Consider the following 12,500-nt stretch of genomic DNA (forward strand, 5'->3'; position numbering starts at 1 on the left):
GTCCACCTGCTCACCTGTTCACCTGCTCACCTGCTACCTGTCCACCTGCTACCTGTTCACCTGCTACCTGTCCACCTGCTACCTGTCCACCTGCTCACCTGTTCACCTGCTACCTGTTCACCTGCTACCTGCTCACCTGCTACCTGTCCACCTGCTACCTGTCCACCTGCTACCTGCTACCTGTCCACCTGCTACCTGTTCCCCTGCTACCTGCTACCTGCTACCTGTTCACCTGTCTACCTGTTCACCTGCTATCTGCTCACCTGTCCACCTGCTACCTGTTCCCCTGCTACCTGTCCACCTGCTACCTGTTCACCTGTCTACCTGTTCACCTGCTATCTGCTCACCTGTCCACCTGCTACCTGTTCACCTGTCTACCTGTTCACCTGCTATCTGCTCACCTGTCCACCTGCTACCTGTCCACCTGCTACCTGCTCACCTGCTACCTGTCCACCTGCTCACCTGTTCCCCTGCTACCTGTCCACCTGCTATCTGTTCCCCTGCTACCTGTCCACCTGCTCACCTGCTATCTGCTCACCTGTCCACCTGCTACCTGTCCACCTGCTACCTGTCCACCTGCTACCTGTTCACCTGCTACCTGTCCACCTGCTACCTGTTCACCTGCTACCTGTCCACCTGTCCACCTGTCTACCTGCTCACCTGTCCACCTGTCTACCTGCTCACCTGTCCACCTGCTACCTGTTCACCTGCTCACCTGTCCACCTGCTCACCTGTCTACCTGTCCACCTGCTACCTGTTCACCTGCTACCTGTCCACCTGTCTACCTGCTCACCTGTCCACCTGCTACCTGTCCCAGCAACATAATGATGAATAATCAGTTTACCTTAAAGTCGTCTTCCATTTCAGCTCCAGCCGTCCGACTTCCTCGACAACCAAACAGCTACTGAAGAGTGTGACTGTGTGTGTGTGTGTTACTGTGTGTGTGTGTGTTACTGTGTGTGTGTGTGTGTGTGTGAGTGTTACTGTGTGTGTGTGTGTGTGTGTGTGTGTGTGTGACTGTGTGTATTTCAGGTGAAAGTCCGCAGAGGTTAACTTTATTAACCATTACACACACACACACACAGACACAGACTTCTCACCTGTGTGTCAGCTGATGCAGCAGAGAGCTAATCACTGATTATTGATCCTAACGGGTCACAGTGAACGGGTCACAGTAACCTTCTGAGCACGTGCAGGAAATAAATCGTCACATGTCGAAAATGAGCAAATTTATTTCACACATGCAACATTTTTATTGCATTTATCATCTGCAGTTTGTACAGAATATTACAATAATTACATTTATTACATTAATATTAATAATAACAATAATAATAATATGATTCTTCACATATTTGCATCATTTTCACATCAGAGAAATAAAAAAATGTCTTTGAGACGACGACGAATAAAACGTTTAAACCAGTTCAGACCAGAAACAATCTTTCTGTAGTGATGTCACTCTGACCCTGATCTCTACCTGTCTGTCTCCACCTGTCTGTCTCACCTGTCTGTCTCTACCTGTGTGTCTCACCTGTCTGTCTCTACCTGTCTGTCTCACCTGTGTCTCTACCTGTGTGTCTCACCTGTGTCTCACCTGTCTCTACCTGTCTGTCTCACCTGTCTGTCTCACCTGTCTGTCTCTACATGTCTGTCTCTCTCACCTGTCTGTCTCTACCTGTCTATCTCACCTGTCTGTCTCTACCTGTGTGTCTCTACCTGTCTGTCTCTACCTGTCTGTCTCTACCTGTGTGTCTCCACCTGTCTGTCTCTACCTGTCTGTCTCTCCTGTGTGTCTCACCTGTCTGTCTCTCCTGTGTGTCTCACATGTGTCTCTACCTGTGTGTCTCACCTGTCTGTCTCTACCTGTCTGTCTCACCTGTCTGTCTCACCTGTCTGTCTCTACCTGTGTGTCTCACCTGTCTGTCTCTCCTGTGTGTCTCACCTGTCTGTCTCTACCTGTGTGTCTCACATGTGTCTCTACCTGTCTGTCTCACCTGTCTGTCTCACCTGTCTGTCTCTACCTGTGTGTCTCACATGTGTCTCTACCTGTGTGTCTCACCTGTCTGTCTCTACCTGTCTGTCTCACCTGTCTGTCTCTACCTGTGTGTCTCACCTGTCTATCTCTACCTGTCTGTCCCCAGGTTTAGGAGTGTTCAGGTGTGTCAGAAAAAATGGGAAAACTCAGCATCAACATAAAAAATAAAAAGTTAATCTGTTCACTGATTGGTCGATGATTGCTTAATCAGTGTGTTGATTGGAGGACGCAACATAAACCTGTAATTGATCTGATCTCCATGGAAACGCTCATTATAAATATAAACTCTTCATTTAAATAATTATTAATCATTGATTGATTGATCATCGGCCGCTCTGACTCCGCCCACAGACTCTCAGCCAATCACAGCTCAGGATTCTCAGCAGCTCTTCAGAGACGTGGCGCTGCGGAGAGAGAGACAGGTGTTACTGATGATGTCATCACAGAGATAGACAGGTGTTACTGATGATGTCATCAGAGAGAGAGAGACAGGTGTTACTGATGATGTCATCACAGAGAGAGACAGGTGTTACTGATGATGTCATCAGAGAGAGAGAGACAGGTGTAACTGATGATGTCATCACAGAGAGAGACAGGTGTTACTGATGATGTCATCAGAGAGACAGGTGTTACTGATGATGTCATCAGCATATTCATATTACCACTGTTTCTTCCTCTATAAAGACGATACTCCTCTGAGTGTAAACAGCAGCTGTTCTATTTTATTTGGATTATGGGTTAGGGGCTAGGGACTAGGGATTATGGGTTAGGGGCTAGGGGTTAGGGGCTAGGGATTAGGGGCTAGAGATTAGGGGCTAGGGACTAGGGATTATGGGTTAGGGGCTAGGGGTTAGGGGCTAGGGATTAGGGGCTAGAGATTAGGGGCTAGGGACTAGGGATTATGGGTTAGGGGCTAGGGATTAGGGGCTAGAGATTAGGGGTTAGGGGCTAGGGATTAGGGGCTAGAGATTAGGGGCTAGAGATTAGGGGCTAGAGATTAGGGGTTAGGGGCTAGAGATTAGGGGCTAGGGGTTAGGGGCTAGGGATTAGGGGCTAGAGATTAGGGGTTAGGGGCTAGAGATTAGGGGCTAGGGGTTAGGGGCTAGGGATTAGGGGCTAGAGATTAGGGGCTAGGGACTAGGGATTAGGGGCTAGAGATTAGGGGTTAGGGGCTAGGGGTTAGAGATTGAGGGGTTAGGGGCTAGGGGTTAGAGATTGAGGGGTTAGGGGCTAGGGGTTAGGGATTAGGGGCTAGGGGTTAGGGGCCAAGGGTTAGGAGCTAGGGGTTAGGGGCTAGGAGCTAGGGGTTAGGGGCTAGGAGTTAGGGGCCAAGGGTTAGGAGCTAGGGGTTAGGGGCTAGGAGCTAGGGGTTAGGAGCTAAGGGTTAGGGGCTAGGGATTAGAGGTTAGGGGCTAGGGGTTAGGAGCTAGGGGTTAGGGGCTAGGGGTTAGGGGCTAGGGATTAGAGGTTAGGGGCTAGGGATTAGAGGTTAGGGGCTAGGAGCTAGGGGTTAGGAGCTAGGGGTTAGGGGCTAGGGGTTAGGAGCTAGGGGTTAAGTATTGATGTTTAATATATTGACATATTTACATATAATGAGAAACATTATCATTTAATTTAATATGTGATTGACAATGTTTTCAATTGATCATTATTTTAAATATTCATTGTATTCAACATAAGTTTAAAGTTGGATTTATAATGAGTTTCTTTTCTTTTGGAGCCATGGCAACACATAATAACCCTAACCCTGACCCCTGACCCTAACCCTTATACATTTTTCTCAGGATAGTGACAAAGTCCAATTAATTATTATGAATTAATGAATTAATGAAAGCAATGACTCATGAAGGCCTTAGTCACAGTTATTATGACTTTTAGTTTCTATTGATTTAAGTTTGTAAATCATGTTTTAATGAATAATTTCAAGGATTTTAAAGAAGAAATCAGATGAATGTGGGTCCATGCTTCTGTGACCTGCTGCTCAGGAAACGCTCAGAAACATCTGCAGCAGCTGGGTTAGGGTTCAGAAACATCTGCAGCAGCTGGGTTAGAGCTCAGAAACATCTGCAGCAGCTGGGTTAGGGCTCAGAAACATCTGCAGCAGCTGGGTTAGGGTTCAGAAACATCTGCAGCAGCTGGGTTAGGGTTCAGAAACATCTGCAACAGCTGGGTTAGAGCTCAGAAACATCTGCAGCAGCTGGGTTAGAGCTCAGAAACATCTGCAGCAGCTGGGTTAGAGCTCAGAAACATCTGCAGCAGCTGGGTTAGAGCTCAGAAACATCTGCAGCAGCTGGGTTAGGGTTCAGAAACATCTGCAGCAGCTGGGTTAGAGCTCAGAAACATCTGCAGCAGCTGGGTTAGAGCTCAGAAACATCTGCAGCAGCTGGGTTAGAGCTCAGAAACATCTGCAGCAGCTGGGTTAGGGTTCAGAAACATCTGCAGCAGCTGGGTTAGAGCTCAGAAACATCTGCAGCAGCTGGGTTAGAGCTCAGAAACATCTGCAGCAGCTGGGTTAGAGCTCAGAAACATCTGCAGCAGCTGGGTTAGAGCTCAGAAACATCTGCAGCAGCTGGGTTAGAGCTCAGAAACATCTGCAGCAGCTGGGTTAGAGCTCAGAAACATCTGCAGCAGCTGGGTTAGGGCTCAGAAACATCTGCAGCAGCTGGGTTAGGGCTCAGAAACATCTGCAGCAGCTGGGTTAGAGCTCAGAAACATCTGCAGCAGCTGGGTTAGAGCTCAGAAACATCTGCAGCAGCTGGGTTAGAGCTCAGAAACATCTGCAGCAGCTGGGTTAGAGCTCAGAAACATCTGCAGCAGCTGGGTTAGAGCTCAGAAACATCTGCAGCAGCTGGGTTACAGCTCAGAAACATCTGCAGCAGCTGGGTTAGAGCTCAGAAACATCTGCAGCAGCTGGGTTAGAGCTCAGAAACATCTGCAGCAGCTGGGTTAGAGCTCAGAAACATCTGCAGCAGCTGGGTTAGGGTTAGTCTGACTCCACAGTGTCTCTCTGACCAGTTGAACCAGTTTGACCTGCAGCTGTGGAACTGGTTTATAGCTGCTGGAGCATCTGAACACTTTGTTTCACTGTGTTTGATTATTTTCTTTATTGATTTTTAATTCGTATTAATTTAACTATTTATTTCTGATATATTTTATCGTTCTGTTTGATCGACTCTTAAAGTGAAAACAATCTTTCTAACTGTAAATGAGACTTCCTATTTCCATTGAGAATTAAATGATTTAAAAATGAGATAATATCTAATATTTATCTAACCAATAGCTGAACCTGTCAGGACTTAGTTCCTGATTCTACGCTCCGGTATTTATCCGGTGCCTGATTCTACGCTCCGGTATTTAGCCGGTACCTGATTCTACGCTCCGGTATTTAGCCGGTACCTGATTCTACGCTCCGGTATTTAGCCGGTACCTGATTCTACGCTCCGGTATTTAGCCGGTACCTGATTCTAAGCTCCGGTATTTATCCGGTCCCTGATTCTAAGCTCCGGTATTTATCCGGTACCTGATTCTAAGCTCCGGTATTTATCCGGTGCCTGATTCTATGCTCCGGTATTTATCCGGTACCTGATTCTACGCTCCGGTATTTATCCGGTACCTGATTCTAAGCTCCGGTATTTATCCGGTGCCTGATTCTACGCTCTGGTATTTATCCGGTACCTGATTCTACGCTCCGGTACCTGATTCTACGCTCCGGTATTTAGCCGGTACCTGATTCTACGCTCCGGTATTTATCCGGTACCTGATTCTACGCTCCGGTATTTATCCGGTAGCTGATTCTACGCTCCAGTATTTAGCCGGTACCTGATTCTACGCTCCGGTACCTGATTCTACACTCCGGTATTTAGCCGGTACCTGATTCTACGCTGCAGTATTTAGCCGGTACCTGATTCTACGCTCCAGTATTTAGCCGGTACCTGATTCTACGCTCCGGTACCTGATTCTACGCTCCGGTATTTATCCGGTACCTGATTCTACGCTCCGGTATTTAGCCGGTAGCTGATTCTACGCTGCAGTATTTAGCCGGTAGCTGATTCTACGCTCCGGTATTTATCCGGTAGCTGATTCTACGCTCCAGTATTTAGCCGGTACCTGATTCTACGCTCCGGTATTTAGCCGGTACCTGATTCTACGCTGCAGTATTTAGCCGGTACCTGATTCTACGCTCCGGTACCTGATTCTACGCTCCGGTATTTAGCCGGTACCTGATTCTACGCTGCAGTATTTAGCCGGTACCTGATTCTACGCTCCAGTATTTAGCCGGTACCTGATTCTACGCTCCGGTATTTAGCCGGTACCTGATTCTAAGCTCCGGTATTTATCCGGTGCCCGATTCTACGCTCCGGTATTTAGCCGGTACCTGATTCTACGCTCCGGTACCTGATTCTAAGCTCCGGTATTTATCCGGTACCTGATTCTACGCTCCGGTATTTAGCCGGTACCTGATTCTACGCTCCGGTATTTATCCGGTACCTGATTCTACGCTCCGGTATTTATCCGGTAGCTGATTCTACGCTCCAGTATTTAGCCGGTACCTGATTCTACGCTCCGGTACCTGATTCTACGCTCCGGTATTTAGCCGGTACCTGATTCTACGCTCCGGTATTTATCCGGTAGCTGATTCTACGCTCCAGTATTTAGCCGGTACCTGATTCTACGCTCCGGTACCTGATTCTACACTCCGGTATTTAGCCGGTACCTGATTCTACGCTGCAGTATTTAGCCGGTACCTGATTCTACGCTCCAGTATTTAGCCGGTACCTGATTCTACGCTCCGGTACCTGATTCTACGCTCCGGTATTTATCCGGTACCTGATTCTACGCTCCGGTATTTAGCCGGTAGCTGATTCTACGCTGCAGTATTTAGCCGGTAGCTGATTCTACGCTCCGGTATTTATCCGGTAGCTGATTCTACGCTCCAGTATTTAGCCGGTACCTGATTCTACGCTCCGGTATTTAGCCGGTACCTGATTCTACGCTGCAGTATTTAGCCGGTACCTGATTCTACGCTCCGGTACCTGATTCTACGCTCCGGTATTTAGCCGGTACCTGATTCTACGCTGCAGTATTTAGCCGGTACCTGATTCTACGCTCCAGTATTTAGCCGGTACCTGATTCTACGCTCCGGTATTTAGCCGGTACCTGATTCTAAGCTCCGGTATTTATCCGGTGCCCGATTCTACGCTCCGGTATTTAGCCGGTACCTGATTCTACGCTCCGGTACCTGATTCTAAGCTCCGGTATTTATCCGGTACCTGATTCTACGCTCCGGTATTTAGCCGGTACCTGATTCTACGCTCCGGTATTTATCCGGTACCTGATTCTACGCTCCGGTATTTATCCGGTAGCTGATTCTACGCTCCAGTATTTAGCCGGTACCTGATTCTACGCTCCGGTACCTGATTCTACGCTCCGGTATTTAGCCGGTACCTGATTCTACGCTGCAGTATTTAGCCGTTACCTGATTCTACGCTCCAGTATTTAGCCGGTACCTGATTCTACGCTCCGGTACCTGATTCTACGCTCCGGTATTTAGCCGGTACCTGATTCTACGCTGCAGTATTTAGCCGGTACCTGATTCTACGCTGCAGTATTTAGCCGGTACCTGATTCTACGCTCCGGTACCTGATTCTACGCTCCGGTATTTATCCGGTACCTGATTCTACGCTCCGGTATTTAGCCGGTAGCTGATTCTACGCTGCAGTATTTAGCCGGTAGCTGATTCTACGCTCCGGTATTTATCCGGTAGCTGATTCTACGCTCCAGTATTTAGCCGGTACCTGATTCTACGCTCCGGTACCTGATTCTACGCTCCGGTATTTAGCCAGTACCTGATTCTACGCTGCAGTATTTAGCCGGTACCTGATTCTACGCTCCGGTATTTAGCCGGTACCTGATTCTACGCTCCGGTATTTAGCCGGTACCTGATTCTACGCTCCGGTATTTAGCCGGTACCTGATTCTAAGCTCCGGTATTTATCCGGTCCCTGATTCTAAGCTCCGGTATTTATCCGGTACCTGATTCTAAGCTCCGGTATTTATCCGGTGCCTGATTCTATGCTCCGGTATTTATCCGGTACCTGATTCTACGCTCCGGTATTTATCCGGTACCTGATTCTAAGCTCCGGTATTTATCCGGTGCCTGATTCTACGCTCTGGTATTTATCCGGTACCTGATTCTACGCTCCGGTACCTGATTCTACGCTCCGGTATTTAGCCGGTACCTGATTCTACGCTCCGGTATTTATCCGGTACCTGATTCTACGCTCCGGTATTTATCCGGTAGCTGATTCTACGCTCCAGTATTTAGCCGGTACCTGATTCTACGCTCCGGTACCTGATTCTACACTCCGGTATTTAGCCGGTACCTGATTCTACGCTGCAGTATTTAGCCGGTACCTGATTCTACGCTCCAGTATTTAGCCGGTACCTGATTCTACGCTCCGGTACCTGATTCTACGCTCCGGTATTTATCCGGTACCTGATTCTACGCTCCGGTATTTAGCCGGTAGCTGATTCTACGCTGCAGTATTTAGCCGGTAGCTGATTCTACGCTCCGGTATTTATCCGGTAGCTGATTCTACGCTCCAGTATTTAGCCGGTACCTGATTCTACGCTCCGGTATTTAGCCGGTACCTGATTCTACGCTGCAGTATTTAGCCGGTACCTGATTCTACGCTCCGGTACCTGATTCTACGCTCCGGTATTTAGCCGGTACCTGATTCTACGCTGCAGTATTTAGCCGGTACCTGATTCTACGCTCCAGTATTTAGCCGGTACCTGATTCTACGCTCCGGTATTTAGCCGGTACCTGATTCTAAGCTCCGGTATTTATCCGGTGCCCGATTCTACGCTCCGGTATTTAGCCGGTACCTGATTCTACGCTCCGGTACCTGATTCTAAGCTCCGGTATTTATCCGGTACCTGATTCTACGCTCCGGTATTTAGCCGGTACCTGATTCTACGCTCCGGTATTTATCCGGTACCTGATTCTACGCTCCGGTATTTATCCGGTAGCTGATTCTACGCTCCAGTATTTAGCCGGTACCTGATTCTACGCTCCGGTACCTGATTCTACGCTCCGGTATTTAGCCGGTACCTGATTCTACGCTCCGGTATTTATCCGGTAGCTGATTCTACGCTCCAGTATTTAGCCGGTACCTGATTCTACGCTCCGGTACCTGATTCTACACTCCGGTATTTAGCCGGTACCTGATTCTACGCTGCAGTATTTAGCCGGTACCTGATTCTACGCTCCAGTATTTAGCCGGTACCTGATTCTACGCTCCGGTACCTGATTCTACGCTCCGGTATTTATCCGGTACCTGATTCTACGCTCCGGTATTTAGCCGGTAGCTGATTCTACGCTGCAGTATTTAGCCGGTAGCTGATTCTACGCTCCGGTATTTATCCGGTAGCTGATTCTACGCTCCAGTATTTAGCCGGTACCTGATTCTACGCTCCGGTATTTAGCCGGTACCTGATTCTACGCTGCAGTATTTAGCCGGTACCTGATTCTACGCTCCGGTACCTGATTCTACGCTCCGGTATTTAGCCGGTACCTGATTCTACGCTCCAGTATTTAGCCGGTACCTGATTCTACGCTCCGGTATTTAGCCGGTACCTGATTCTAAGCTCCGGTATTTATCCGGTGCCCGATTCTACGCTCCGGTATTTAGCCGGTACCTGATTCTACGCTCCGGTACCTGATTCTAAGCTCCGGTATTTATCCGGTACCTGATTCTACGCTCCGGTATTTAGCCGGTACCTGATTCTACGCTCCGGTATTTATCCGGTACCTGATTCTACGCTCCGGTATTTATCCGGTAGCTGATTCTACGCTCCAGTATTTAGCCGGTACCTGATTCTACGCTCCGGTACCTGATTCTACGCTCCGGTATTTAGCCGGTACCTGATTCTACGCTGCAGTATTTAGCCGTTACCTGATTCTACGCTCCAGTATTTAGCCGGTACCTGATTCTACGCTCCGGTACCTGATTCTACGCTCCGGTATTTAGCCGGTACCTGATTCTACGCTGCAGTATTTAGCCGGTACCTGATTCTACGCTGCAGTATTTAGCCGGTACCTGATTCTACGCTCCGGTACCTGATTCTACGCTCCGGTATTTATCCGGTACCTGATTCTACGCTCCGGTATTTAGCCGGTAGCTGATTCTACGCTGCAGTATTTAGCCGGTAGCTGATTCTACGCTCCGGTATTTATCCGGTAGCTGATTCTACGCTCCAGTATTTAGCCGGTACCTGATTCTACGCTCCGGTACCTGATTCTACGCTCCGGTATTTAGCCAGTACCTGATTCTACGCTGCAGTATTTAGCCGGTACCTGATTCTACGCTCCGGTACCTGATTCTACGCTCCGGTATTTAGCCGGTACCTGATTCTACGCTGCAGTATTTAGCCGGTACCTGATTCTACGCTCCAGTATTTAGCCGGTACCTGATTCTACACTCCGGTATTTAGCCGGTGCCTGATTCTACGCTCCGGTATTTAGCCGGTACCTGATTCTACGCTCCGGTACCTGATTCTACGCTCCGGTATTTAGCCGGTAGCTGATTCTACGCTGCAGTATTTAGCCGGTAGCTGATTCTACGCTCCGGTATTTAGCCAGTACCTGCTGGTATTTTCCCACTCTGATGATCAGAGATGTTTTTTCCTAAAATCAGCAACATGTTTTAGGTGGTTTCAGGATTTCAGGGTTCAGGGGTCAAAGGTCAGAACTACAAATAAACAGAAACATGAAAGATTTTCTCGTTGCTGATGTTTTGGGCAAAAACATCTCTGCAGACTCATTTACCATTTAATCTGTTTGCAGGTGAGAAAATCTGCAGCAAAGCCGAGAAGAAGAACGAGATGACGACGATTCAAAGAGAAATTTGACAGTTTATTAATTTTTAAAACATCAGAAAAAAAAAAACATGTACACAGTCGACTCGTCTGTTATTTAGTCCAAACAGTTTTAGATCTCTGATCTGCAAACAGACGGTAAAAAGAGTCCGACAGGCGAAACTACGACAGCAGAGAGGGAAAATACACCTTCATCATCACCTTCATCATCATCAGGGAGCAGCTGTCAGGGTCTCACCTGTCTGCAGGTGTGAGGCTTGCTCTGATTGGCTGAACACAGCAGCCCGATCAAAATACTGTTAACGAGCCAATCAGCAGCCTCAGACGTTTAATACCTGATCAGAATGATTGATCAACACTGTTTCCGTGGTTACTGTAGTGCGCTCCTATTGGCTTGTGGGGGGTCGTTCAGTAGCTATGAACCAATCAGATCAATTCTTGGGTCTGGACCGCTGTCACTCAGCTTCCGACCCTGTTTGGGCCACGGGCCTCAGTTTGGACAGAACAATCACAACAGGAAGTGACACGCGGGTTTCACACACTGCCGCTGCCAATCACGTCATCACTGATCATTCTAACCAACCAATCAGCTGTGTGCTAGCTTAGCTTAGCTTAGCACAGACACCAGAGGCCACCTGGACCCTTTATTATTGATTCAGTAGTTTAGCTCCTACATTTCCCATGATGCAGCTGATTCCAGAAAGCAGGTTTAACATCAGTCACCATGGCAACAGCCAGAGCAGGATAAGTGTCAATTACATTTTATTCAGTATAAATTAATTACTGATCAAACTAACGATGATAACGAGTCCGATTGGATTCGACCTGAAATTAAAAACGACTAAAAAAAGTCCCGAAATCCAACCGGCGTTTAAATTCTGACGAGAAGCTGCAGACGGGTTCGGGTTTAATCGCTGCTCTACGAAGGTTTGGAAACTAAATCTGCTTTCTGGAAATCTTACTACTTCCTGCTGATGACATCACTATGACATCACTGTGACATCATAACAGTGAACCTGTGAATGTGGCGGTTTGACCCTTGACCCTGTAAGGAACTGAGGCCCCGCCCCTCCGCCCTGAGAAGCCCCGCCTCCGTCTGTATGAGTCTCTGACAGACGGTTCCTCGCCCTTCCTGTGGGGGGGGGGGGGGGCGTTCGCTACGTCTCAAACTGCGTGAGCAGCGCCCGAACTTCAGGCGTCAGCTGCTTGGCGGCGCTGGCGGCCTCGGCGATGGCGCGGCGGTACGGACCTTTCCTCTTCCTGTCGAAACGCGACTGGAAGCTCTCGAGGAAAGGAGACAGCTGCGAGAGCGGCAGGAAGGAAGTGGTCGGGGAACCGAACCAGGAAACGCGCGCTTCCTGCCGCACCGCCAGACCCGTATCACCGCGCCGCGCCACCGTGATGCCGAGCACGCGCGCCGGCCACCACGGGAAGCCGTAGATCTTCGCCCAGACGATGTCGCCCACGCACACCGTCCGGCCGTCGGGGAGCGAGCACTTGGAAACCGTCTTAGAGAAGACGGAGGAGGAGGAGGAGCAGGAGGAGGAAGAGGAGGACGTCGAAGACTTACGGCGCCGCTTCGG

General features: G+C 48.8%; 1 protein-coding gene across 4 annotated transcripts in view; it reads right to left on the minus strand.

Moving 5' to 3' along the window:
* Positions 1-1,511: 1,511 nt before the first annotated feature.
* Positions 1,512-12,500, minus strand: part of LOC133977117 (PWWP domain-containing protein 2A-like) — a 16,890-nt gene continuing 5,901 nt past the window's right edge. Inside the window, exons 3-4 of one of the 4 annotated variants that reach the window (XR_009924910.1) lie at positions 1,880-2,442; positions 1,763-1,775 (exon numbers count right to left, since the gene is read on the minus strand). Coding sequence is in view for 1 of the 4 variants with exons in the window: in XM_062415253.1 (XP_062271237.1) it covers positions 2,418-2,442 (25 nt within the window). In the remaining 3 variants the exon portion in view is untranslated. Of the gene's footprint in view, positions 2,443-12,406 lie in introns of those variants that run through there. The other 3 variants (XR_009924911.1, XM_062415253.1, XM_062415252.1) reach the window with 3 other exon arrangements.

Source organism: Scomber scombrus, unplaced genomic scaffold, assembly GCF_963691925.1.
Source record: "Scomber scombrus unplaced genomic scaffold, fScoSco1.1 SCAFFOLD_102, whole genome shotgun sequence".
Classification (NCBI taxonomy): domain Eukaryota; kingdom Metazoa; phylum Chordata; class Actinopteri; order Scombriformes; family Scombridae; genus Scomber; species Scomber scombrus.